The sequence below is a fragment of the Lonchura striata genome, chromosome 19 (genome assembly GCF_050655825.1).
Source record: "Lonchura striata isolate lonStrDom1 chromosome 19, ASM5065582v1, whole genome shotgun sequence".
Lineage (NCBI taxonomy): Eukaryota > Metazoa > Chordata > Aves > Passeriformes > Estrildidae > Lonchura > Lonchura striata.
In genome coordinates, this window is record NC_140721.1 from 1044224 (window position 1) to 1071922 (window position 27699).

The following is a 27699-nucleotide window of genomic DNA, read 5'->3' on the forward strand; positions in this document are numbered from 1 at the left end:
TCCCTCACGGAGTTGGTGCATGGCCAATGGATTTACACTGCTGTGACGAAACCATACCAAGTACCTGTCCTACCCTGCGAAGTCCTACAGCGGCAAATGCAGCCCAAACACAACACTAATACTCTGCCTCTCTCTGTAACCATCCAGTATCCTGGCAAACCCACTGGATCTCTCCTCCCATTAAGAAAACAATTCCCCCCCACCCCTGTGGGCTTTCCAGTGACTGCAGCAGAAGACAGCAAGTGACAGGGAGAAAGACTATGGAAGGCTCCGAATCTGGAAAGGAAGCACCAGGCCATGCTCTGGGGATAGGAGCCGTGTTACAGCCCATGGATCTCTCTGTAAAACACAAAACTTAAAGTGCCATTAAAAAGAATATCCTCCATAGTTTTTATGATGACACTAATCATTCTCACACATCTCTGAAATAACTCTCAGGTCTATTTGACTGATGGTGCAGGAAGTGGAAATGAAGACACCAACAAGCTGTGTGTGTGTAAACTTAGAGCCTAAATAAAGGAGAGTTTACAGCAGACAATATAAAGACAGACATTTCCTTCAGCAAGGTCAGGAAGAGCATGACTAATTGTAGATCCCTGTCATATTCCTGCACTTCCCTTTCCTCATTGCAAGCCTCATTCTGCAGGTCCTGAGCACCCTGAGCTGGCACAGACAGTGAGCTCCAAGGGGAACACCTTGCATGAGGCCGGAACACTCCCCAGGTCGGAACTCAGAGGCCTTGGAAAGACTCGAGCTCCTTCAATGGAGCATTTTACTGCCCAGGATGCTGTCCCTAATCCCAAAGGCTTTTTCCCATTTTTCTTCCCCTGCCTTCCTAACGATTTTCCTTTTTGTCTTACACATTTCTTTTTCTGTAGCCTCAATAAAATACAAGCACAAACCTCCAGTCTTTACCATTCCCTCACGTACTGGCTGTGGAATGAGAGATTAGCGGTTTGTTCTCAGGCTTATTAGCACACCAGGGGAAGGAAACAAAAACACAACAAAATCAAATCCTCGGCTTGTTTGACTCAATTATTTGAGCACTTCCAGAGATCCACGTTCCACTTTCCCCTCCTCCACGGCACACACAGTTCCCCAGACTGCTGCTGGGCTGGGCTTTGGGGAAGAGGTTTACACAGAAAAGTGTTGAATCTCTGTAGGAGCAGGTTGCAGGTCTTAGAGCTGAAGACGTTCTGTCTCTGTACCCTGGGAAATCTCAGCGAAGAAACTGTATTCTCTGAAATTCTCCCAATTATTTGGTTTCTGCTAGAAAGAATTGAGCTATTTTGGCAAGGACTGGGGTCACATTTCTCTTTTCACAGACACTGAGTGAGAAAGCTGCCATGGCTCACTGCTCACATTTTGTTTTTCAAAAAATATCCTTGGGGCTCTCTCTTACTGGTTCACATTTGCCCGTAGCAACCATGAGAGGTTTCTATAATTAGTTAAATACAAATACAGGATTTAGAGTGCAGACACCTGAACCCAGATCCCCAACCCCAAAAAGAACATTTTTTTCTTATGACTCTGAGACTTTCACCCAAACCATGCTGCGCCCACTCAAAAAGTAGAGGAAAATACAGCTGCTGACCCAGTAATGGTTGTATGAGGAAAACTACAGAGGAGGCTGATAAGCAGCAATTGGCCATACAGCAGACAGTTCTGCAACAGCTACTTGGCATCATACAGCAGCCTGGAAAGACTTTAGTAACACTTGAAAGAAGATCACAAATACAAAGAAAACAAGCTCCAAGCTCAGCATCTTTCAGGCAGGTACAATATCCATTACTTTTGTGAATTTCCACAAAAACTTCACACACCACATTTGTCTCTGTACCTAAGCAGAACAGGAGGTTGGATTTGGGGCTGGTTTTCCTTTAGTTTTGTTCATTTAAGAGAAGTGTATTGTGACAGTTGGCTAAAACCAAGTTTCTCATTTTCAAAGCATTCTATGGAAGCAAATTAAAGTTCTCAAAACATATTCTTCTAATAAAAATCGACATTAAATGTACAATGGAAGAAAATGAGCCAGTTCAAAATCAGAGTTTAAGCATTTTACTTGTGTGTCCAAAAATTATTTTATGCAGGATTTGTGAAAAATCTGAGCTTGACATTTTTGTTCCAGTTGGGGGTTGGAAAAAGGTCTTTAGAGCAGCAAAGTTCTTACATTTGCCATCACTTCCACAATTCAGAAAAAAAATCCAGAGCATCAGCTTCTAAGAAACATTTCTAAAGCATTATTTATACACTTGTATGCTTTCATTCCATTTATCTTTTCATGCTCTACAGGCTCTTTAGGAAATACTCTTCAGAAAACTTTTTCATCACCGTTTTGCATTCCTTGTGCTGAGTTACATCCCTTTTGTCTTACCCTTGGATTATATGCTGGAGAGAAGCTGAGCAGGCTCTGGGTTCAGGGTTTAACTGCCCCTGCTCAGACCAGAGGAGAGACTCACTGTGCTGAGCCACATCGACCAGAAACACCCAAAACCCAAACTGCTGAGGAGAAAAGAAAAAGCCATTGTAACAGCCTGTGTGCTAGTATGTCATGGAAATACTCTCCTCCCAAGGAGCAAGGGAAGCACAAAGGGATTCTGTGTTGTATTTCTCTGCCTGCCAGCGGACAGCTCTGAGTGCTGGATACAAATTCATGCCACAGGAGTTGAGATTTTTCACTGCAGCCAAGCAGCTCTGCATCGTTATACAAAGATCACTCATGGGTTTGTCCAGCTCCTTTCATTTACACAGTACTTCACCTTAATCTCTCCAAAAGGAACATGGATAAGTTAGGCATTACTGGAAAATCCTGGATCAGGAGAATGCTGTAGAAAGCTGCAATGCCACAGCTGTACAGTGGAAGACTCTAAATGTCCCTGCTACTCTACTACACCTCCTGCCAGATGTGCTGTAAAACACTACTGGGAGTAATTCTTTCTAGCACTCCTCCAGAATACCAACGCCAGAAACACGCTGAAGGCCCATAAATGGCTAAGGGATCCAGAAGATCTGCAGACAGCTTCCTACCTGTCTCACAGGCACAAAGTCAGTGCCCACACTCAGCTTTCCTAATACTTGACTAGATCCAAAATAGAGCACGAGCTGTCCTTCCACAGCTCAGTCACTCTGAGGATTTCCACAAATGCAAAACTTACAGTGCTCAGCCATCATAGGATGAGCAAACAAAATAGCAGAATTCCCTAAGTATCAGCAGTCTTGCTTTAGAATCAGCTTCTTAATCCAAAAATGTCTTGAACAAAAAAACCCAAAAACCTTTCTATCTCCATCCTTCCTTCATAGATAGTCTTATTTCTCTTTTGTGTTTTGGCAAAGGAAATTTATAAATTCAACTAGATTGTTTACAGTATAATCTTGAAAGTGCAAATAATCAGCAGCCCATTATTATTAGCTTTCCAGCTGTGATCTCATTCAAAGAATACTAAAGTTATCTGAAACTTCCAGATGCCCTGATTTCCCCGAGTGCTGGACGAGGTCCTGCCCGTGCTGCCTGTTACCCCAGCAGTACAGCTGAGCCTTGTGCTGGGTTAGGTTACAAACACAAGCATTTGGGAGCTCAACAGACGCAGTCTGGCTGCCCAGGCTGTGGAGCCCATTCCCATGGCCTGCCTGCAAACCCCCTGCATGTCCAGTCTTGCCTCTTCAGCACAGCCACTGCCAATCATTTTCTTCAGCTGAAAGGAGAAAGGGAGAGGACTGAGCACAGTCACCCAGAAATAGGAAGCTTTAGCATTACTCACTACCTTGAGGACTTGCCTGCTCTTCCTTTTCAATTACTCAGCAGATTTCTTAAGTCAGTTACTCAGTTTCTACATGCACCTGCCAAACCCCAGTTTCGCAGGACACGCATCCACCCACTGAACTCGCCCATGGGGCTCCCCTCGGGCAGCCCGGAGGAACCTGGCGCTGGGAGCGAGCCTCCCTCCGCCTGCAGCGCAGAGCCGCCGCCCGCTCACTGCTCGGCACAGCCTCCACGGGAGGATTCCCAACCACTCTATTGCAGAGCTGCTTCTGAGGGCTGATGCAATAAAAAAAGGGCAAATCTACCCCCATGAAGAAAAATGTTGTTTCCAAAAAAAGCCACAGCTCTTAAAAATTCCAGTTTGCCACATACACTACAGTCTCCCGTGCCAAGGCTCCATGTTCTTCTGTTCTCACGATGAGACTCAGGAAGGGGAGTTTGTTTCAAGTATTAATACAGAGGTGGGGGCTTCTGTCTTGTCTGGGGTATTTTGTCTTCTTGCAGAGAGAACAGAGTAGGAACATGGCTGAAAAAAATGTGCATTTTAAAAAAAAAAGTCAACTATAGGAAATTGCTTAACTGGAATGTGGCAACTTGCCACATTCTCTCTTTTAAAACAGCAAAACAGCTTTATTTTAACAAGCTGCTATGAGATTGTAGTTTGGGATTGTCAGGAAGAACAAAATACACTAAACCCCACTCTGTTCAAAATGCTTTGAACCTATAACACAAGATTTTAAGAGGGAAAAAGAAAAGCTTTGGTATGTTCTGCCATGCAGTAGGATCAGAGATCTTCAGTTTGCTCACCAATTATCAAGAATGCTCCCAGAGTACTGTGAGCAGGCACTGAGACACAGAATACAGGACTGGAAAAGCTGTGAGTGTAACCGACATTCATGGGCAGAGTGAGCAAGGCAACAGGAAGAGCAGGAGTGTAGGAGTCACCTCTACAGAGACAGAGCAGGATGTGACCCCTGCTCCCTAAAGAGGGCACAAATGGTCAGATCCTCATATCCAAGCTCGTCTCTCCCTAAAGGAAAGGCTATAGCAAGGACCAAGTGAAGCTGTTAATCTTGAGTCAAAAACTAAATTTAATTATATCAACAGTGCTTTGTAGGAGGAACATACTTATTAACTGCAAAGAAGTCAAATTATTGACTATTCTGATGGATGCTTATTAAACTAAGCTTAAACACTCTAGTACTTGATGGAACTTAATTCTGCCAAACTTTTAAGTCACAAAATGCTGTTTCTGTTCCTACCTGAAAGCATCCAGCTCCTGCAGCCTTAGAGCTCTGCTCAGTAGGACAGCTCTGGAAACCTGTGTGACCTGTTTGTCCAGCCCAGAGGCTCCCCTTCCCCACTGGCTGTGCAGGCCTACTGAACTCTGAATTTAACAGCCTCTGACCCCAGTTTGCTCCATGAGCTGCCTGAGCCCCGTTTCCCAGGGCTGCACAAATTCAGCTGGAATGGGCAATGACAGCCAGCCACCACAAGTTAGTCTCATCTCCACGTACAGATACTGATCTGTGCAAAGTGCCTTTTCAAATCTTAACAGAAGGCTGTATTAGTGTACAGCAAAGCGCCGTTGAGGGAGGATTTACTGCTACTAACTTGGTGCTCCCATCCTGGCTGCAGTTGCACACGGATTGCTGCTGCTGAGTCTGCACAAACACCAGGCAAGGTTCCCCAACACTACAATTTCATACTGAGGGTAATGATTCACCTAGCCCCTTTAATCTCCAGTCTCTCTAAGAGACCATGGCAATAAGTTCTGAACATGCCTGCCTTCAAAGCTATCCTAGATCCTGTCTACAAAGGGCTTCTGTAGGATGCTGGATAATGAGAAAAAAGGCATTGCAGTTAAGATGACCAGCTTAAAAGACAAAAACAGGGAGCTCTCACTGCTGCTTTAGAGCACGGTCCTCCATATATGTATTTTTCTACTTTAAAAAGGGACCTTACTTAGTCCAGTATGGATGAGTGCTGAACCAGCTTCTTGCAGTGCTTCAGCTCCTGCTTGCTCTTCCTGTTTAGCTGAAACCCTTGTGTATGAAGCTAAGTAAAACTGACCTAGAGGTTGTTTATGCTTTCAAAGGGTATATGGTCTGTGCTGGAAATTAGTACCTCAATCCAGCCTGACTCCCTGCTACAATAATAACTGGAAATGAACTCTGGACCATCAGTTTCCAACAACTCTGGGTTAGATCACGTTGCACAAGGAATATCCCAACCTGGGGGAGGGGAAGGCTCTCAGTGACACGGAGCAGCACCTCCTGCTGCAAAGGCTCTCCCAGCAGCTGCACAAGGCCTGGGACCAGCAATGATCTATAGGGAACTAACAAGCAGCAATGGCAGACAGAGAGAGGAAAACATCTGTGGGTTCCACAAAGGAGAGGAGAACCACTATAAAGCCAACAGCTATACACTGTCACTTGAATGTGAACCTTGAAACTCAAAGGTAACCTGTCAGGTGTGTGCTCCAGATATCCAACCCAGATAAGCAATGCTAAGGCTCCCTTTGTCTCCCAGCCAGGCCATCTGCAGCAGCAATATGAGAATTACAGGGCAATAAAGGTGCAGTTAATTCCCTTCTTATCCCAACTTCCACATTAACCTGGCCCAAACACTAAATAAAATCAGGACTAGAAGCACTTTCTCTGAAATGTGTCTGCCCTTGCTACTTGCCAAGAGAAGTTAGAAAAGCCTCTCATGAATAGGCCGGCTGCTTTCAGTTCCTCTCAGTGAGACTCTAACGTACCCAGCTTTCACTTGCCAACACTAAAAACTCCCTCCTCATCTTTGGTTATTCTAGAGAATGAGGAAGGATCAAAGCATAGGCTGAATGTAGGCAGTTGTCCCTCTTATTGCAGAGGGAACTGCAGAGTACGCAACTTCTCAGTGTATTGTCCCTTCTGAGGAGCCTGTGAAGCATGCTGACACATCCAGGATTTCAACACAATTAAATTGTAAATTAGTCTTGTCCTTCACAAAAGGCTCGTGACACGCAGTGATCTCCAACGAGGTACCATGACCTGCTACATTCTCAATTGGTCTCTTGGGGGTTTCCAGGACCTCCCTGTACATCATTCCCTAAAGTCAAACAACTGCACTTACCCACTGAAAGAACACATGGATTGGGCAGTGGAAGGGGTCCTTTTTCCTATATATAGAACTCTTTCCTATATAGAGTCCTTGATTGCCAGCTGTACTAGTAGTTCATTATCAGCCCCAGGAAAAGGTCCAAGCACTTAAAAATTCAGAGAAGGAGCTTAAGGGTAATTGGACTTTAAAGCATTCTTGTAATCATTTCAGTGGCAGAGATTTCAGAGATAGATGTGAGCAAATTAAATCTTCATACAGTGAATATTATTTAAGCTGTGGGTAGCAGCACTTGCATGTTATGGATGAGAGCATCATATGATAATTTCTTGTCACATACATGGTTCAAAAGGGAGAAGAACAATTAAGTGTCAGTTCTGGATGCTAAGAGACAGCTGAATAGTTATTGCTGTACACTTCCAGGTGTACTTGGGTGTATGGCAGCCTCATGCTGGGGCTGTCTCATGCAGAATGGGAGCTGAACTGGCAAAAGAGCAATGTTATTGAAACGTGCATTCAACAAGATAAAAAAAAAAGGTTATCTGTAGAATTTCTACCAAGAGTCAGGTGAAATAAGGCACAGAAAGAATCCTTCCATATTCTAAAAATATCCACTTTCTCAGTTGGTTATGCTTTGCTATATGAGTGTTGTTTTTTACTCCTGTGCTCATTTCAAATACACTTTAACATCAGACCAAGTCTGAAGACAGTACAATAATACTTGTGTTTAAATAGCTGGATCTTCAAGTGGGGGTCAAGGCCATGCTGTGTAAGGTATTCAGCCTTGAAAGGCACTTATAAAAAAACTGAACCAGCAGGGACTAGAGCTAAATTCAGCTCTTACCCTAGTTTTAAACTGCTTTAACTCCTTTGTTTTCAGTACAGCCACATTCAATTGCTACTCATGTAAAGGAAAGTGGGCTCACATAACCTGACATTCATCTGATGTCAACTGGACAACCCCAAGGAACATAAGTGGGGTCTTCAGCCAAAGCCAGCTCTACTCTTTGCTAGAGATGTCACTTACATGATACCTTTAGCAGACCAAGTGTTCCATCAAGTGATACAGCTGTAAATAATTCACCAGCAACCCCATAACATTTGATTAAAACCTAGTGAAAGAAGATCTAATTAAATTGTCTTTTAAAGAACAGACATGATATGACAACTGTGTGAAAGGCAGATGGCAAGCAGAAGCTCATTGGAACATGAGAAAATCATTTAGAGGACAGTACTTGGTAGCCAATACTGTAAGCTTTGCAAGGCTGTTGGCTTTAAAACTGTTTATCTGTTGTGCTGTGAAATATATATGTCTTATTGATTAAATAATAGTTGGCCAATACGTTACAGGAATGTAACAGCTACCTTGCTGGAAATAATATGTGCTTTCAGATAAAGCAACACAGCTCACAGATTTTTCCATGTCTTTCAACTTCTGAGGAACAGAAGGGCTTTATTTCATACCTTAAAAATAAGACGAGATATGAACATAAAACTAGTATCAGAGAGTTAAGTATAAATCTAAAGTAGCCCCAAAATTCAAATGTGTTATCACCCAGTTCAAAGTTTTGCATGAAAATAAGAACTTACAGAAGAAAATACAGACTATTGTCCTTTGTATAATGAAGTCCATCCCAGTTGGAGGAAGTAGGAACCTACTGCTCAGAGACAGGCTTTCAAAGTAATTAAATGTGATCCTGGTGCAGCTACCTGAGATCAAAACAAAGCTGTGCCATGGTACCCACAGTGACCTCTCAGAAGCTACGGCCTGTATGCAGTCGGTCATCTTACAGGAAAAGTTCTCAAAATTATTTTTCCCAAAGAAATTAGTGTTTCTTACTGATAAATTTCAAAATCCCTCATGCATCAGGGTGGCTCTCCAACTTCCCCCATGTTCTCTCTCCCAGAGTTTGAGGTTAGGTAAATCTCAGAGGCACAGCTATGTTCATGAAAGGCTGAAGACTCAGCACTTAGAACTCTTAAAGAATTCTAGCAATGCAGAGACTTGCAGAGCTCACTGATGCCATTCCCACATCACTGAGGCCCTGTGAGGGAAGCTGAGAGACCATGCTGCTAACCCACCGTGTAAAATACAGCCTGAATGTGGAGACTAAATTTATTCTTTGCAGTATAAAGGGGTCATGCCTGCAATAGCAGAGACCTCACACCAGGCTCCTTATGTCACGAATACAGGAAGACTGAAAGGGCTGAGCCAGCCTATTTATGTGGAGGATCCAAGAGGAGTGAAAGGGAGAGGCAGGGATCAGACCATGCATTTCCTCATGTGTTTCCCCTTCCCCCCTGCCCCTTGGTTTTACAGCTGCAGGAAAGATCAAGCCAGAAGCGTGAAAATTGCTGAGTCAGGCCATGTCTGTGGGGCCTCAGAGAGGCTGTCACAGCGCTGGGGACAGAGGACAAAACCTTGTGCTGAGGCAGAGCTGAGCAGACACTTCAGGTGGGGACAGGCAGGACATAGCCACTGCAGGCACAGGCAGCAGGGACGTCACAGAGCCCTGCCTAGGAACGACAAAGAACCAGAAGCATTTTGCATTAAGAGAACTGGAAAGAGGATGCAGGTTAAGCCTAGTAGGATTTAGCTAGTCCTGGCTAAGTTAGTGGAAGGAAGACGACCAGAAATGAGCATGGGTGTCTCTGTAAGCTCCCCTGCAGTGGTATACTCCTCTTCTGCTGTACAGCAGTAGTCTCTAACAGTGAGAAATGTGTCCTGTTTTGGCACAACAGTTCAAAACGACATTGAAAAGTCTGCTAATAAAATGCTAGAGGCAGGATCTGCTCCTTCATTAGAAGAGCATCTGGGCTGACTGAAGAGAGAAGCTGCAAGGAACCCTCAGACACTCCTGAGGACTCCAGCTCAGAGCAGGGTTGCACCACCACTGCATCTGCTGCTAGCACACTTCCTGCCCACTGCACTGACTGCAGGGCTGCCACTGCCTTCAGCATGAAATGTTATGTTGCCAGATGTCCATCCACTGCAAAGCTCTTTGCCTCAAACCCCAAACTAGTTATTCTTGGCAACTGAGGCAATTTGACTAGCACAGTAGAAAAAAATAAGGAAAGAACACATCAGTGGAACTGGAACCTGCCCTGGCAGCAGAGTGGTATTATAGATTTCATTTCCACAAAAATTAAACACTAAACATTAATGTCACCCTAGCAGAAGTATTCAGCTACCTCTTGCTAAGTTAGCTACCCCTCCAGTTACAGACTGGCAGATGAGAACTGATAAGATCCAGTCAGTTACAGGTAAATGGGTAACTACTGCTACAGAGATGCATTCAGCATCACTACAGAAAACGCCTTCTCCCCAAGTAGGATTGCATTTCCTACAAATGCAGTCTCAGCACAAACCCAGACAGTGTTTCAGTGCAATAGCTAAAGACACAGATCACAGTATCTTTCCTTTCTCCTTCTAAACATGAGTTTCCACAGATTCCACTCTAGTCCCTAGCCATGACTGCAAATGGCTCAGGAATTTAGGCTGCATGGAGAAACATCCCACAGAAACTCTGCCTTGTTATACCCAGACAAAATGCTACCAATACAGCAGTGCTTAAATCAGGCCTTTAGCAGTCAGCCAGTGGTTTTACAAATATTACACTTGACCCACAAAGCATGGCCAAACCAGTTTCAACACATAATATCCTGTCTGAATACAAATGGGACTGACAAGCCCTTCGAGATCTGCTCTGGGGTTTCTCCCTCTTAGCTGTGTGAACAAATGCTAAGAATTTTTGTTGTTTGTGCTCACATTGGCTCTTCCAGAGCTACTCCAGACACCCATGTGTTTCACAGAAAAATTGAAAGAAAACCTGAAAACTTTCTTCTTCCAAAGGGAGAGGGCTGAAGGCCCGAGCAGAACTCCTCAAACAGATCAGTCTCTTTAGAACAATACTTGTGGATTTTAGTCAATTGTTTCCTTAAAACAAGGGAGGATAGGCAAGGGCATAGCTTCCAGAATTCACTAAAATTAGGGGGAAAAACACTGCATCTGATCTGCACTCAGAGTTTTATACTACTAGCTGATGCTGGCCTGAGCCACTCAGATCTGTCTCTAAAGAAATTATGGGAAATTAAAGTTATAACTCTGTGGAAAGTACTTACTGACAAACACATCACCTCCCCTAGCAGTGTCTTTTATTGCTGATGGCTGAAAATCAATGTGTAGTTCTCAATCCGTAAAATATACCAATTATTTCTTCTCTTCAGTTTATAAATAAATCCTCACACTAGAACCTGCAGGCCTCAACAATAACCCATACACAACAACAACAACGAGGAGCTCAAGACTTCCTTTCCAAATTTAGGTTGCTTCAAACAGAAGTGAAAGTTCTTTGATAAATCAACAAAACCATGTTTTAGAAGCATGTAAGGAGAGCAGAACTGGGCAGGAAGGTACTAAACTCATTGCAAAAAACTTCTGAAGATTTCCAAGGCCCCAGCTCCAAGGCTCCTGGCTGCATGCTGAACACTGGGGTCAATGACCTGTTCTGGCAGCATCAGATCAGACCAGATCAGAGCCTGGATCTGCTGCATCCCAGCAGCATTCCTCAGTGCCATGTTAATTACTGCTCTAAAGAGAGCTCACAGCCTCTGCTATTAGAGCTCTTCCATGTGGGATAACTACTAATCATCCTATCAGGGGCACTCCAAAACCCTGACCAAAGCATGATTCTTTACTCCGTTGCTTAAGTGTCCTGTGATCCTTCCCTGCTTCCCCAAGATGCACACAGAGCTGGATGATCTCACTAGGCATAAAAGGAATGACAGACCTGGCCTCTGCTCACTTTAGAATACATACAGAAGTGACAACTGTATTTTACCTTTAAAGACAGATTTTGAACAGTCTTGAGCTCAGGTGGGTAAGTCCAGTGAGACTTGGCTCTTCCATCTGCCTCTAACCCCAACAGCTCAGACTTCAGCCCTCTGTGCTGCACTGAGAGCAGGATAAACACCAGACACCTATGATCAGCCTGGGCTGTGATTCCCTCAAACCCCAAGAGCAGGGCCTAAGCTAAGGCTTGAGTTTCCACCTCAGGAATGCTCCAGGATTTATTTTAAACAGTCGTTCAAAAAGCAGGTTTACACTGAGGACAGGGAGCTGAGCACAGAACAGGCGACTGTCACCCAGCACAGGTGAACACCCAGAACAAGTGAACACCACAGCTGCAGCAGTGATTACCTCATGTCCTTGGAGGTGTGCAGTGGGAGCACGGCTGGCTGGGACACGCCCCTGGGATCTGTAGGTGGCACAGGAGCCCTGTGCAGCTCTGGCTTAAGGCAAAAGGCCCCTCTAACCACCTGTAAACTTTGGTGCTTCCCAGCTGTCCTCCCACAAGCAAGGCAGAGTTTATCTAGTTTAACTGGGGACTGATCCTGTCCTAGATTCCAGGGGCTATGCCGATGAGGACTGGCTGCTAAGCCAGAATGCCAAACTGTATCCTAACCATGTGCTTGTGTGACTAGGGGCAGACTCCCACCAAGAAGCAGGAATGCCCATGACACTTCCATGCACAACTGCTCACAAGCCATGTGTTGGAAGAACTCCCCGTTTCTTTTGGAGCAGACGTTCCCTCTATTTGCCTGCTGTGGCAACTCTGTGCTGCTGATTGTGTCAACTGTGTGGGATTGCTCCACAGGAGTGAGAAATGAGCAGGGAGGGAAGTCTGAGAGCTGGCTGAGTCAGGATCATCCATACATCATCTTGTGCCTTTCACCACAGCAGTAATCCAGACAATACATTCTCCAAGTCTCCTAACATTGGGAGATAGCCAGGTTTACTTTCAGCACCACTTTCCTTTTATTAAGAAGAAAAAATAATAATAATAAAAAAGAATCCCTCCAAGCTGAAAGTGAAGGTAAGACATATTAATCTTGAAAGAAAGGTGAGGGTTTATCCCTCAAGCATCTGATAGATCACACTTAGTTGGAAATAACATTGTGACAGATATTATTCCCTAAATAATTTGGTATGTCACCTGACTTCTTTGTTAAGTGTTCCTATTTATGACCAAAGCAGGTGATAAATTTGTGTAGCCAATGCTGACTCATTGCTGTACACCGGTCTCTAGCATGCAGCTGGAACACTGACTGGGGCTTTCCTTGGGTGAAATGCAGTTCACAGCATTGGAACTGGAGTAGCAGCCCGAGCTCTGCGCAGGTGGGATCTGGGCAAGCTTGGTCACAACCAGGAGTTCAGCTGGACACAGCTGGGGCTCAGCTTGGCTACTTATTTGATTAGATCAGTTCTGTGGTAGAAGCTTATGCAGACACCAAGGTTTGTGTAGCACCGCAGGCTGTGGGTTCCTGTCGCTGTGAGCAGGCACGGACGGACAGACAGAGCTCCCAGCCTGGGCTCCTGCCCTGCAGCTCCAGGGCTGCAGGAGGGTGAGCAGGAATAGTGCTGTGTTACCAGTGACCACACAGGCAGCCTTAGAAAGGCAAAGGCAGCACAGAGCCTTACTCTGACATTTCCCTTCTTGTTTCCCAATCAGTGGCATCCAACACAAGGCAAGAAGTACGCAGAGCCTGACAGAAAAGTGAAGAGTCCCTTGTCCTGTCTTCATATTGATGAAAACCTGCTCACCAGAGCTTGTCCTGGGAACTCCAGGTAAGTGAAAACACTGCTGCTGAGTTTTTGTGTGAACTTTTATATAAAATCAGTAGTAGATGTGCTAAATTCCATTATGATGTGGAAATTCTGATCATAACTGTCACAAAGATGATGTCTGCAGACTAGATAATATAGGGTTTTCCCTTTTCCAAGTCAAATAGAATCTCTGTTGAAGACTATCTTGTACAAGAACTGCACAAATTTAAGAAAGGAGAAAGAGTCCATAAAAAAAAAAAAGACACTTTAAGAAAAACAAATGTGTTGCATATATGCAAAAAGTAAGATGAAGTAAGAGTCTTTCTTCTTCTCTTACATAAGACCTGCTGGGAAAGGAAGTCTTTTCAGCTGAACAAAGCTCATAAACATGTGGCTACAGGTTGCAGTTTGGCCTGAAAAATTCACTACTCCCACTACATCCAATTTACAAACACAGTTGTCCTTCCCTTATGCATACCACATACCCAACTTCCAATTTGCAAGTGTGGACTATCACAATCCTTCCTCTCCTCTCATGTCTCCCCCCATTTTCAAAGCATTTGTTTCTGTTCAGAGATTGCTTGGTAAGATAAGCCTTTTCTAGATAAATTGCCAAATGAATTGAGATAATGCCAAAGCAAGTTCAGACAGATTTAATCCACAGGTACCATTCAGCCACTATGAAAGACTGATTATTGGAGAGTAGACTGACTTATTTGTGAGACAGCTCAGCTGGAGTCAAGCTTTCTGATCTGGTGCTCTGTTTGCTGAAGGTGTTGAACAGAAGACATTCCCCAGGAAGAAGCCAAACTGATATTTGCACACAGGGCCAGCAGTGTCTCTATCACGGATCTAGTCTGGCCAGAGAGCCAGGAGGATAGTTTTCCCAAAGAGCAGGCAGACCTCAGAATGTGTACTACTGTCTCATCCTGATACTCCCACCATAACCAGTTTGGTGGCAGCTGCCATGCCAGAGCCACTGCAGTCAACTCTTCTGAGGCAAGAACCCAGCTAGAAAGAAAATACATCTGCAGTCTAAATCCACTCCAGGTCTTGCAGTTCAGCCTCCCTCCCTCATCTTCACTGCCGTCAAAACTCGGGGGTGCTGGGGGAAGGTGTCCCACTTAGTCTGGGGATTCCCACAGCTCACCAAACCAGCTGTTTCCAGCTGAGAAACCACAGGAACCTTTCCTGCTGCCAGCACCTGCGACTATGTTCTCCTGCTCACCTCCAACAGACTGGCTTGAGCTGCGGCTGGAAGTTGGTTGTGCTTCACCCCAGATGTCTAGTCCCACCAGCAGTTTCCCAGACGGGGAAATGAATCCAGAAAGATACTGCCTTCACAAAGAAATACAGTTAAAAATAATATGCTTCTAACTTTGCAAAACCAATTTGAGTCATTCAAGGGATTAGTGTAAGGACAGAGGTAAAGACTGACAGAGCTATTTCTTTCTAAGGATGCTTGGAACAACAGTGTATGCTCACTACATGGCAGACATTTTTTTTTCTCTTACAAATGGGTTAAAAATACCATTCTTTTCCATTTCAGTTTTGTAGTCAACTTGAGAAGTGAGTAAACATGCTAGGACAAAACTGAAAGCAAAGACCAGCACTGGATAAAAAGAAAAACACTCAAGCATTTATTGGGCAGAACATATAAAACTTTAAAAACCCAAACCAGACCTTGTGGCATCAAAGAACCCAGTCTGCTAATAACCAAACTAACAGAACCTACTTTCCACTACAGGGAAACTCCCTGCCCTTCTAAGAAATGGCCTGCCTACCCTGAAACAGGGTCAGCTCATATAATACATTATGCTCAACACATCCTTTGCAAGCAATTCCCACAGCCCTTTCTTTCCTCTCCTTCCTGTATCTCAGTTTTCCCTGAGTGCTTATCTGTACCTGCCAAGGTCCAGTTTGAAATCCTTATCTACCATGTGCTTTATTTTGAGAACACCTTACAAGCAAGAGGAATGAGGAAGGAATTAAAGCATTGCGGTAAATGGGGAGGGAGCTAAGCATGAGCCCAAGTGCCCTTGGTTAGGTCGGTGTTCTTGACCTGGCAACTACATGTCACTACACAGTTTATCAGTTTTATTAATGGGACTAAGTTTTCACAGTTCTTTGTCATCTGAAGTCTTTGCACGGAAGAAAAGCCTTGTGAGAATTCAGCCCCAGCCTACATGAGCTCCCAGTCCAGGACTGACGTATAGTACAGATATAGTACAGTGCAGTACAGTGCTCACAGCACTACACTGCCAGTAGCCACTAATCATGACCCGCAGAGCCATTTGGTGACTCACAGAGGCCACCAGGGAAGCACAGCAGGCCCTGGAGATCTCTGAGCTCCCAGCTGCACTCTGGACTCTTCGCGAGCTGCCTGCGGAGTCCACCCACCAGTACCCAGCTCCGTGCAGGACCAGAGCTCATTGCTGTGTTGGCACGACCCCACAGGCAGAGGCACACAGCCACAGTGGCACTGCTGGCACAGGAATCAGGGCACAGGAACTGCACCTGGTACCTGAGACAGCTCTGGGCCCACCTCCTCCAGGGGCACCACAAGCAATGACAGCTTGGGGAAGCAAACACAGGCCCTGAGCTCCTGCAGTCTGGCTCTGTGACTGCAGCCTGGCACAGTCAAGCACAAGACTCGGGCCATGCCTGACATGTGTTTTGGTACAGGCAACCCAACAGCGCAAAGAACATGGAGTCTGTACCCATGCCCACAGCTCCATGTGCGGGCAGAGATCCAGAACTTGGTTGAACTCCCGGAGAAATCACATACTGGACTGTACATCAAAAAGACTTTCTTCTGAACATAAATCTTATGATCATCGGTGAATGTGGCACCCACTTGTTTAAACAGATAAATGCTGAAGAGGATTGTGTGCACACACTCAACAGCTATCGTTGCTTTAAGAAGAGCCTCAAGGTCATAAAATGCCTTTACACTTTGTGAATAAAGGTTTTCTTTTAGAACAGGTCCACAAGCAAAATAGTGATGATAATTTTCTGAAATTATGCTGATTGACATTGTTTGGGCATCGAAAAGGTCCTCAAGTAGGGCTGCCAAAAGGTTATACAAATATTGTGTCACAGAGAATAGTCTTTTGGATACTATTTGGAGGTGACAGGAAGAAGAACAGCACTATAAATTTGGGGGGCAAAAAAGAACCAACTAAAACAAAACACCCCACAAAACAAACTAACCAACCAACCAAAACCACAAAAAAGTCAGACGAAGAATAAAGGAAGAATTATAGATTTCCAGGAGGCTGTGCCAAAAGCTACCTACCACCTATTGTTTCATGGTTTTCTTCCCAACCTGCATTTCTCATGTGATGTATTTTTCAGCATGTAGGTTTATTACAGTTACAGTGTTGTTGATGATCCTTTCTTCCTAAAAAGCCTAACGCTCTATCCAGCTCCACTGTCTCCAGTACCACGTAGAGGAGCACTAGCATTTACATCAAACTTAAATCAAAGAAGAGGACAGGAGGGGATTGCTTGCTTAGGGCAAAACTACCTACACAGAAGGTAAAAGGAAACGTTATTTTAGTTTCTAAAGGTCAAATTAACTAAGGAAAAATACATCTACTTTCCTTTCCTATGTACTTATGTAGCTCTTCATACAGATCCAGCTGTTCTTTGAGAGCATCACAGCAGCGCATGTTTTGTGTTTGAAGAATTTCATATAATCTTTCTAAACAGCAGAATATCTCTCCAGCCCGGTCCATGATGCTGTTTGAGCTACAGCAACAGAGGGAGAAGCAGGATCAGATTAGATCAGTGAAACTGAGCCAGGGATAGAGAGACAGGCCCAGAGCGGAGGGCAGGAAGTATCAGGAGCAAACAGCAAGGACCTGAGGAGGCAAAGGGGAGTTTTCCCAGCACGCCAGGACAGCGGTGTGGGGACACACCTCCTGCCAGCGAGCCTCGAGTCACCTTTGCTCCGCGCCTCACACTGCGCATCCCGCTGCACAGGGACACGGGAGCCCGGCAAGGCCCCGGGGCGCGGCCGAACGGTGCCTCACGGAGCTCCCGCGCACCCGCCCGACAGCCCGGGGCACCGGAGGGGCTGCCCCGCACCTGTCCGCGCTCCGGCGGCACCGCCCGGGGAAGCCGCGGAGGAAGCCGCGGAGGAAGCCGCGGAGCGGAGCGCGGTGCCGACAGGGCGCGGATAGGTGCGGGGCAGCCCCCGGGCTGTCGGGCTCCCGTGTCCCTGTGCAGCGGGGAGCGCCCGGCCCGCTGACAGCTCCGCGGCGGAGCCAGGGCGCCGCTGTCCCCGCCACCAGCGCTCGGCCCGCGGGAGAAGGCGCGGCGCGGCCCCGGGGCCGAGAGGACAGGGCGCCAGGCAGCGGCAGGCCACGGCCGAGCGGGGCAGAGGCGGCAGCTGCGGCGCCCGCGGCTGCCAGCCCGCGCCGTACCTCCAGCGTGCGGATCTCCTGCTGCGTGAGGTCGTTGGACGCGGCACACTTAGTGCGGAGCCCGCGCAGGTTGGAGAGCGAGATGTCGATGAGGTCCTGTAGCAGCCCGCACTGCTGCAGCGTGCTCCGCACGGCCGGCAAGCCCCGCGGCCCCGCCGCCTCGCCGCCGCTCCGCTCCTTCCTCTCCAGCATGCCGGCGGCTCGCAGGGCAGCCGCTCTATCCATCCCTCGGCATCAGGGAGGCCGGGAGGCGAGGCGGCGGCGGGGGAGCGGCGGAGGGAGGGAGGAAAGGAGGGAGGGAGGCGGGCGGGAGGCGACCCGGCCCGGCTCGGCCCGCCCCTCTGCTCTCGCCGGGCAATCACCGCGCGGTACATGCGCGGCCGCCGGGCTCCGCAAGCGCGCCCGCTCCGCCCCCGCCACCGCCCTCCGCGCCCGCCGCCGCCCCGGGGCGCTCCCCTCAGCGCGTCCCTCATCCTTCAGCGCCCTCCTCACCCCTCAGCGCCCGCCTCACCCCTCAGCGTGTCCCTCAGCCCTCAGTGCCCGCCTCACCCCTCAGCGCCCGCCTCACCCCTCAGCGCCCACCTCACCCCTCAGCGTGTCCCTCAGCCCTCAGTGCCCGCCTCACCCCTCAGCGCCCGCCTCACCCCTCAGCGCCCACCTCACCCCTCAGCGTGTCCCTCAGCCCTCAGTGCCCGCCTCAGCCCTCAGTGCCCTCCTCACCCCTCAGCGCCCTCCTCACCCCTCAGTGCCCTCCTCACCCCTCAGCGTGTCCCTCAGCCCTCAGTGCCCGCCTCAGCCCTCAGTGCCCGCCTCACCCCTCAGTGCCCTCCTCACCCCTCAGCGTGTCCCTCAGCCCTCAGTGCCCGCCTCAGCCCTCATTGCCCTCCTCACCCCCCAGTGCCCACCTCACCCTTCAGCGTGTCCCTCACCCCTCAGTGCCCGCCTCAGCCCTCATTGCCCTCCTCACCACTCAGTGCCCGCCTCACCCTTCAGCGTGTCCCTCACCCCTCAGTGCCCGCCTCAGCCCTCAGTGCCCGCCTCACCCCTCAGTGCCCTCCTCACCCCTCAGCGTGTCCCTCAGCCCTCAGTGCCCGCCTCACCCCTCAGCGCCCTCCTCACCCCTCAGTGTGTCCCTCAGCCCTCAGTGCCCGCCTCACCCCTCAGCGCCCTCCTCACCCCTCAGCGCGTCCCTCAGCCCTCAGTGCCCGCCTCAGCCCTCAGCGTGTCCCTCAGCCCTCAGTGCCCGCCTCAGCCCTCATTTCCCTCATTTCCCTCTTCGCTGTCTCCCTGTCCCGTCTGCGCGCCCGCCTCAGCCCCTCGGGTTTGTCAGGGCTCGCAGCTCGCTCTGAGGAGCCCGCGGTCGGCTCCCTCCGAGACCCTGGAGGAAGCTGGGCCGGGGCAGGGGTGGCCTTCCCAGCCCAGGGGAGGTGTGAGCAGGCGTTAGGATAAACGTATTTTAGTGAATATAAGCTTTGAGTACGATAGGTGTGTGGGTTCATCCCTATCGTGAGTAGGAGGGAACTTCATTATTGCCTTGTGGAATCGCTGTGGTTTGAGTTTCCACAATGGAAACGTGAGGAAAATGTCCAGGTAACTGCATTACATTTGGTTTCATATCCAGCCTGTCTGATGGACTCGCACAGAGCTGAGCTGTCAGTGCAGGAACCACTCATCTCCCGATTATTAGAATTGGGACTGTTCATCTGACATGAGGGATCCAGAGAGGCAGTTAGGTTGTACCTTACTAACAGAAGAAGACAGTCTCCTTAATTTGCACTAAATTGATACCAGGTTTTAAAAGCTTAAATGACATCTGAGCCACATGTGGCAATACAGAAGGGAGATTCTTGGGGGGAAAAAAAAGAAGAAACTATGAATTTAGGACATGAAGCAGTGGAGCAGGCCAAAGCAGCTAAACTGTTTTTTTCATAGTTAGATAAATACTGGTATCCACATCAGTTTGTATAGATTTGCATCAAGTAGTGTGGCATATGCTGTTTAGTAATTTTCTTAAGAATGTGGGTCAGGTTAAGTATTTGATTTTATTGTCATTATTCACATGCTGTAAATTTCATACGCAATAAGGGCTTTGCTGGATTAGGGTTTAATTAGTTTGCCATCTGATGAGTCCTGTGGTTTTGGGAAAGTAACTTTGCTTATTACCTCCATATTTCTGACCTTGTGAAAAAGCCTTTATCTACCCTGTCTGCGCTCAGGAGCACTGGAAGTTTAGCACTGGAAATTTTAGTTTCTAGGACTCTGAGGGATTTAAATCCTCAAGTACAGGTGACTGTGGAACTAGGGAACATTATTAACAGGACATTGTTCTTGTAGACATTCTCCATGTACCCACCTGAGAATATCCATTTGCTTATAGACAAGAGGCCGAGCGCGTTGCATGAGAAAGCAATGGGAATGAGAAAGCATAGGAAACCTGTGGGCCTGCATCACAGGATACTTGGCATTCCCTGCAGTGTTTGTGCGCTGGGAGTGCCGCCCTCATTACCCGGCTGCCGTCCGTGGGCAGCATTCCAGCCCCAGCACACAGGGCTGCCCTTGGGCCTGCGGGAAAAATGTGCTGACTAAACACTGCCTGGGCGTCCATCCCTGCTCATCATCCCTGCTGCTGCCTCCAAGGCTGTGGGGCTGGCGCCTTCCCAGAGCTCAGGCTGCTCTTCCACCACAAGCTTTGTCTGCAGTCCTGGAAGTTTAAGTTGTCTGAAACCACAGCATTCTGTCTATAAGGAGTTGGGGTAAAAACACTGCTTATCAGAGTTTGAAAAGAGAAATACCATGGCTGGGCCATGCTAGAAGGACCATGTGAGCACACTGAATGACCTCTTTTCCCAGAGATTTCAGGAAGTGACATATGTTGTACTTTATACATTAATTGATGCACCTGTTAGGATTTTTCTTTTAATGTACAGTTTATGTAGGGTGGACATAAGAACTGCATTCTCTAGAGTAAAACAATTGTTTGTTTGTTTTTTTTTTTAATTGAGTGAACCGTACCCACATTGTCAACTTCATTGTATAGTGGCCTTTTTTTGCCACTGTGTCAAAAACCAATCGTTCTGAAAACAATAAAATGTGGAATGCCTGAACTGGATCAGAGAAAACTGCTGTGTCCTTGGTTAAGCCACTGACCTAAGGATGGAGAGGATTTCTCTTCCCCACTGCCCCCATCTCTCTTGCCTACACAGATCAGGTTCTAGCTACATGAATAAAGCCCAAACCTTGCTAAGCACCCCTGGAAGTCCTGGACCACAGCAATGGTCTCGGACTCAGTAAAATAAGCTCACTGAGGAAAAATACCTTTTTTTATGTTCTTGGAGAAAGAAAAGCACTGATGCATTTCACATGCTGCCTGTATGAAAAGCCTCTATTACCTTTTTAGCTAGCTTGCCCCAATTTCATTCAGCTATCACAACACTGAATTTAGATGATGAGACTGAATTGCTCTATTTGATGTGTTTAACACATAATAGAGACCTGTTTTAAGAAAATGTAGTGTTGGGATTTGAAGAGCTGAAATGTTAGGTATTTCAGATGAAAGAGGCCTTTATCGTTGATGATTTTCCCCTCAAAGGCTTCCTCCTACACAGCCATAGGAGTATTCCTCTCCCCGGCACAGCACAGGAATACACAGTAGCTCTGGCATGCTTCTCTGCTGGGAAGCTGAGAAACTTAAGTCCTATTTTTAGACATGCTGCTGGATATTCTTGTTAGGATATACAGAGAAAGTGAGGATGGTGAGATGGTGTTCCCGGAACAAATCCTCACCATTCCCTAGTTTAGATATCTCCACTGCTTGCAACTGAGCCAGACCAGTTCACACAAGTATAAGACATGACCTTCACCTTTAAAAAATATTTTTGTCTAAGTCCACTTCTTCCATGGATTTTTTCCTGCTCAGCTGTCTGTGTCAAATGGCGTTTGACTAAATGCAAGGGATGGACCAGCAAATCCACAGATTTGGCAGTGGTGGATCCCAGTGAGTTAGGGATAGATAAAGGAAACTGAACTGTGTGCTGACAACAATGGAGGAAAATATGTGAAAATTAAACACTGCTCCTTTTCTTAAAAATAATTTTCGTGGGTGGGGAAAACATTTGAGTTTGGGCAATCTTGAGGGAATTTCTGCCCCACAAGTGGAAGGCACAAGAAACTGCTATGTAGCTTCACTCAGTGTTTTCTGTGTACAGGTGTCATGGTTTAACCCCAGCTGGCAACTAAGCACCACCAACCCCCTGCTCACTTCCCCTTCAACAGAAAGAAACTTTGAGATGGGACTGCGAGGAGGAGGCCTGGACTGATGTGTTCACCTTACATTCTGGAGTCATGTGAGTAAACAAGCATTGCAGCTGTTACAGCAACCCAAAACTTTCTAGCTTTAAGAACATAAGAATTTTAGTTGTCTATAAAACAAATAAAACCCCCAACATTTATTTTTAGAGTAATCTCATGGGTTTTGCAGTCTTTCTTTAGCATTAGCTGTGTTGCAATAGTGCTGCCTTTTTGTCTGTTATTTATCACCAGTAAAATAAACTGTTTGGGGCAGGAAGAGTCTTTTACTCTCTGCTCGCACAGCAACGCCTGTATCTCGGTGAGAAGCCTCTGAGTGCTGCTGTAATATAAATACTCAATAATTACAGGCCCAGAGGCTTTAGCCCCCACCCCACTTGGAGCCCTGCCAGCCCGTGGGGTTTGTTCTAGCAGCAGACGTGCCAACAGTGAAAAGTGACAAATTTTGTTGGCGAAAGATATTCATAGGTCTAACAAGGATAAGAAACACCCGCCTTTAGAAACAGAGGCTTATGTCTCTCCAAGGATAAACACACCCTGGATTGACTCATGCTGGCATAATCCTCTTGTGCAATTTGTATATTGGCATTAGATATGTGTGTGAGGCAAAAAGACAAATATTTGGTTAACTAAACAACACAGGGATAATAAAAAATAATTAGGCAGCTTTACCTCTCAAAACAATGCAGCAGGTGAGCTGCTGCTCTTCCCCTCAGACAGACATATCCCTGCAAGCAGAGCTTCCTGATTTTGTTTTATTTGCAGCAAAATGACCTGTTTATTTTGTTAAATGCTCTCAGAGTAAAAATAATTAATAAATAATTAAATTAGTCAAGTCCAGTAGCACACAGTCTGGTGAGGGAGGGGGTATATACTGTGGTAGAAAAAGTAGGCTCATATTCCACAAGAGAGCTTTGTCAAGTGTATTGCATAAGGAGATTACAGGCCAGAGTCTGAAACAGACTGAAGGTTTTAGTTGTTTGTCATTAGCAGGCTGTGAACTGCAGCACAACAGCCCCTCTTTCATCTGGGTGAGAAAAGGCTCCAGGTCCATCATTATGATTCTGGAGCTGGGACTCCACACGGCTATTAGCTTCATTCCCCAGTGTCCTTTCTTGGTGTTTAAATAAAGGAGAGGAGCTGGGTGGGTTAATCATCTGCTCCCATTATTCCCGTGCCTCGGATCCGTTTGATGTGACAACCCTCTGGGAAGGCCCCGGGCCCAGAGTCTGCTCTGCACGCCCCACTGAGGCTTGTCCTGCGCTCGGGCTTTTTGCTGGCTGAGTTACGATGATTAGCAAAATGAGAACAAACTCCTCCCACCCCTGAGCCCTATGTATGTTGGCTGCTCTGAATAAATGCCAGTTTTTCTCATAAAAGGAAAAAAAAACAATCCAAACTTTTCCTGATGCAGCCACTTCTGTGTGGAGATTTTACCACCAGCTCTTGTCCTGCTCTGTGGGAGGCCTCCTTTCCAGTTCTGCAACCCTTCCTCCGCAGCTGTGTGGAGTGCCTCACAAGTGGGGTGACCACAACCATTTCTCAAGCAGTACATTATGACTCTCATTACATACCTAGCAGGAATGCTGTCCTGGGATTTTCAGGGTCTGCTGGATAATCCACATCCCTTTCCATGGGAGGAGCAGCACCACAAAGACCAATAGATTCAATATCTGCATTCTTCCCAAGATCCACCTGCACATGTAGCTGTATCCCTCTGCTGTGCATAGTGGGACCTGGGAAGATCTATTGCCATCTTCCACCTGTGAAATATCCAGGAAATATCTTTTTCTGAAGCATTCTGGTGCATGTCTTGTAGCTGTCAGTTATGTAGTGGTCCCCAGGGAGCGTCTGCATGCACTGACAGCTCTGTTTCAGAAGAGCTGCAAGAAATCTGCCATGGATAAAATGGAAGGAGCTGACTTCTACAGGTTTCTAAACATTGAAACACTGCAAAAAGAGTCTGGGCCAAATGATATGAGTGGGGGGACTGCCCTGATGCATCTGAGGGGCATTGCCAGTGGCATTCCTTCATTGGAGATGAAATTCTGCATGCAACTGCCTGTGTGTTCTGCTATTCCTCCTGGCCTCACAGCCTGCTCCTGCTCTACTGAGTCAGGCTCTTGGAAACCAGGTCTGTGAAAAGCCTATAGATAGTCTAAAGAAAGCTTGCAACATTCTGAAGAATATTCAGAAACTTAAACCTGTCCGCTGCAGGAAAAAAGAAAAGCCAAGCAGGAAGTCCTTAGAGTATGATAATAGAAAGGACATTTTATGCAGCTATCAATCATTCTCACTCTTGATTAGTCAAGAATTAATCTGCAGAAGGAAAAGCAAACACAGATCTTTTGTTCCTTCCAATTCAAAGTCCTTTGAAATCAGTGTCTTCCCATCTAGTAAGTTTTGGATTAAGTCCGTGTTCCACCCTCCTTTCCCCTATGCCTACAGTACCATGAAAATTCAGGCTGTTTCTCTTTACTTCCTTCCTCTTCACAAAATGTCTAATAATCAGCCATCTGGTGTCCAAGATGCCTTGAGTATTAGGGCATTTCCTTTATCCAGGGGAGGCTTGTAAGAAGGAAGATAAATGTGTCCATGACCCATCCCTGCTGTGTGCTGATTAGGGTCTGGCAGTTTTTCTTTGTTCACAATGATTACAGTAGTGCTAACTTGTTAAGGAGAGAAACATATTTAAAGAGAAAATCTTGATTTCGGATCTACTTAATTATGCTTAATGAGAATTCTATAAAACAGTGTACTATTTGTAATATATGTTCAAGACAGAGTGGGATTTTGAAGGGAAGATGCAAAATGAAATGTATAGAAAACTGTGTATCCTAAAGAACTGCAGTCTGGATTCATTATCATTTTAATTCTGTCTCACAGTGGCACCCTATTTTTCAGAACTAGCTAAAAATCTTAACCATTTCCTTTCATTTTGTATTCCAGAGACCACAGCTGCAAGACAAGCTGTGCACAGAGTTCTGTTCAAGTCAGTGTCAGTCCTGGGGAACAAGGGTTCTGTGTGCCATGCAGTGTAAAACTGGGTCAGGTCTCAAGGTAGCCAATGGCTTGAAATTCAAGTTTAGGAGGAAAATACTGAAGGGCACAGAGAAACTGTGACTGAGCATCCACTGGACAATTGCAGGTTTTTAAAACAAAGCCTGGAGGGACAGAGCAAGTCAGGCTACAAAGAAAACAAAAGCAGCAGGAAGAATCTGCAGTCTTAACTCTGAAGTTAAAGGAAAAAACTTATCCCCTATTATTCTGTGACAATTTGTAGGCCAAATTCATGATGTAAAGAAGGTTTGTGTCTTGATTTGTGAGCCCTTGAGAGTTGCAAATTTTTGTTGCCTTGATGTGGCGTGAAGAGATGCCAGCAAGGTTTTGTTCGTATTCACAGAATGATGCTTCTATCCCGTTAGGGCGTGGACAGTCACTAGACATTTGTACCAGGAGTCTTCACTTGATGCTATATTTATAAATAGTATATGATTTTGGTCCAGCTGGAGCTTGTCAGGTGAAAGAGACATAAAAAGAGATATCCTTAAAATACCTTTAGGCTGTTTCTGTACACCTTGGTTCTCAGCAAAGAAATATTTCTGGTTTATTTTTTTGACTCTTGAAAGTCACCTCACCTTTAAGGGCATGTACTGTCCTAGTCCCTGCTTGACCTCTGTGTACAGTTCAGGCTGTGGATTATGGCACTCATACAATACATAAGCTATTTAGTGCACCCATTAATTAACCAGCTAATAGCATGCATAGCATGAGTGTGAGGAGTATGGTAGCCCAAACTTACTGTGCAAATCTTCCTTTAAATGGGGGCTCAGGGCTTTGTGCGTATGCTTAACTTCTCACAGATGAGATAGATTCTGTCCAAACTACCCACCAAGAACAAATGCACAAGCAGATAAACCTTTTTCTCATGATGCCAGAGAAAATAGTGAGCCATGTATTTGCAGTCTGCTCAAACACAGTAGAAGTCTTTACAAAATCAAATGGGCATAAGTTTTACGTTAACTGTTGTCTTGAGTTTCTCATTTTGAAATGAGAAATTGTCAGTAACTGCCAGCATGCTGGGCTTCAGCTGCCCCAGTTCCGCACAAGTCCACACTCTGACCTTGCTGAGAGTGTCTGAGGAGAGAATGGTCTTGGATGGTTCTTGTCAGCATTTGAATTCAGTCTCCTGATTTTCTCCTCACTCTTCTTCCTCTGTTTCCATCACAGTCATCGACTTTCTCAATAGCACCATCTCTGGAAATAGTTTTTACCGGAAGCCAGATAAGAGAACAAGAATGCTGGCAGGAACTGAGCCAAAGTTTTGAAAATTCTGGCTCTTACCCCACAGTACCAAATAGAAAACCTTCTGCATTCATGGTGGACAAATGGACGGGAAAGGACAAAATAAACCCTTACCACTTTCCCTCATACTTGAGTTTAGTTTTTTCTGATCCAGCAGCTTGTATGTTTTACCCCTGGCTGCTGCTTCTGCCATGTAGAGGGTCCAGGTCCCATTGGTTCTGAGGGGGAATGTGGCTTGACAAGACCACAATGCTTGATCATAATAAGGACAGAGGGCTCGGTGCAGGAAAATGGTTATATTCAGAATGTTGCATAAGCACAGAGTTAATTTGAAATCCATATCCATACTTTAGTGCATGATTTCAGAAACCATTTCAAGGCAGGGAATGATGACCCTGTGCTGGAGACATTGAGACTGAACCAGTCTGGTTCAGTTCCTGGCTTTTTTAGAAAGTATAGCCATGGGCAAACCATCTCATCTGTCTGCCTCCCCCATGAACCAGAGATGAGAATGTTTCCTCTGTCTGACATGTCTGTTTAAACCATGGAGAGCACTGAGGAATTAAACTTAGAAGATGAAAGGGGTCGAAGTGATCCATCCACATCTGTGCTTCCCAGAACCCTTTTCTAAAGGTCAGTTTTTGCCCATTACAATGGGCATAATAAAACATGAATCCATGGGTTTAGTGGAGTTACTCCTCATATTCACTGAGCTTAGTGAAGTTAGAACTTAGAATACTGGACTTAAATGCTTCATGTGGTTCTCCTTTGATGAGGCTGTGGTCAGAGCTCTTTGATAGAATGCTTCCAGCTCCCATCCATCCATGAACCCCCTTTGCAAACTCCTCCAAATTCAAGAGCCTTGTTCAATTGTATTGCCTGTCTTTTACCAAAACATGAAACAAAACATCTCTCCTCAAACCATAAATGCTGTCATTTACCCCAAACAATTCACATTTAAAATAGGAAATCAGAAATATCAAAATCACAGGCATCCAAGTATTTTCATGAATATAATCAGGATGTTAAGACTTGCTAATAATTTTATGTAGATGTTCAAGCTATGAAAGAACCCATGTGGTCCTTTTCCATTCTGCATTTCTGCAAATAAAAAAGAGACATCTGTAGAATTTTAGCAGTTGTTGGTTGCCCTAGATGTCTTCAAAATAATATGCTGTTCACCTGTGCTG

The 27699-nt window shown here is 46.1% G+C and overlaps 1 protein-coding gene across 1 annotated transcript in view; it reads right to left on the reverse strand.

The window, feature by feature from the left end:
• Window positions 1–18173, reverse strand: part of KSR1 (kinase suppressor of ras 1) — a 48800-nt gene extending 30627 nt beyond the window's left edge. Inside the window, exon 1 of the mRNA XM_021533041.2 lies at window positions 17900–18173. Within this exon, the coding sequence (XP_021388716.1) occupies window positions 17900–18124 (225 nt within the window). The 5' untranslated portion in view covers window positions 18125–18173. The remainder of the gene's footprint in view (window positions 1–17899) is intronic.
• Window positions 18174–27699: the final 9526 nt, after the last annotated feature.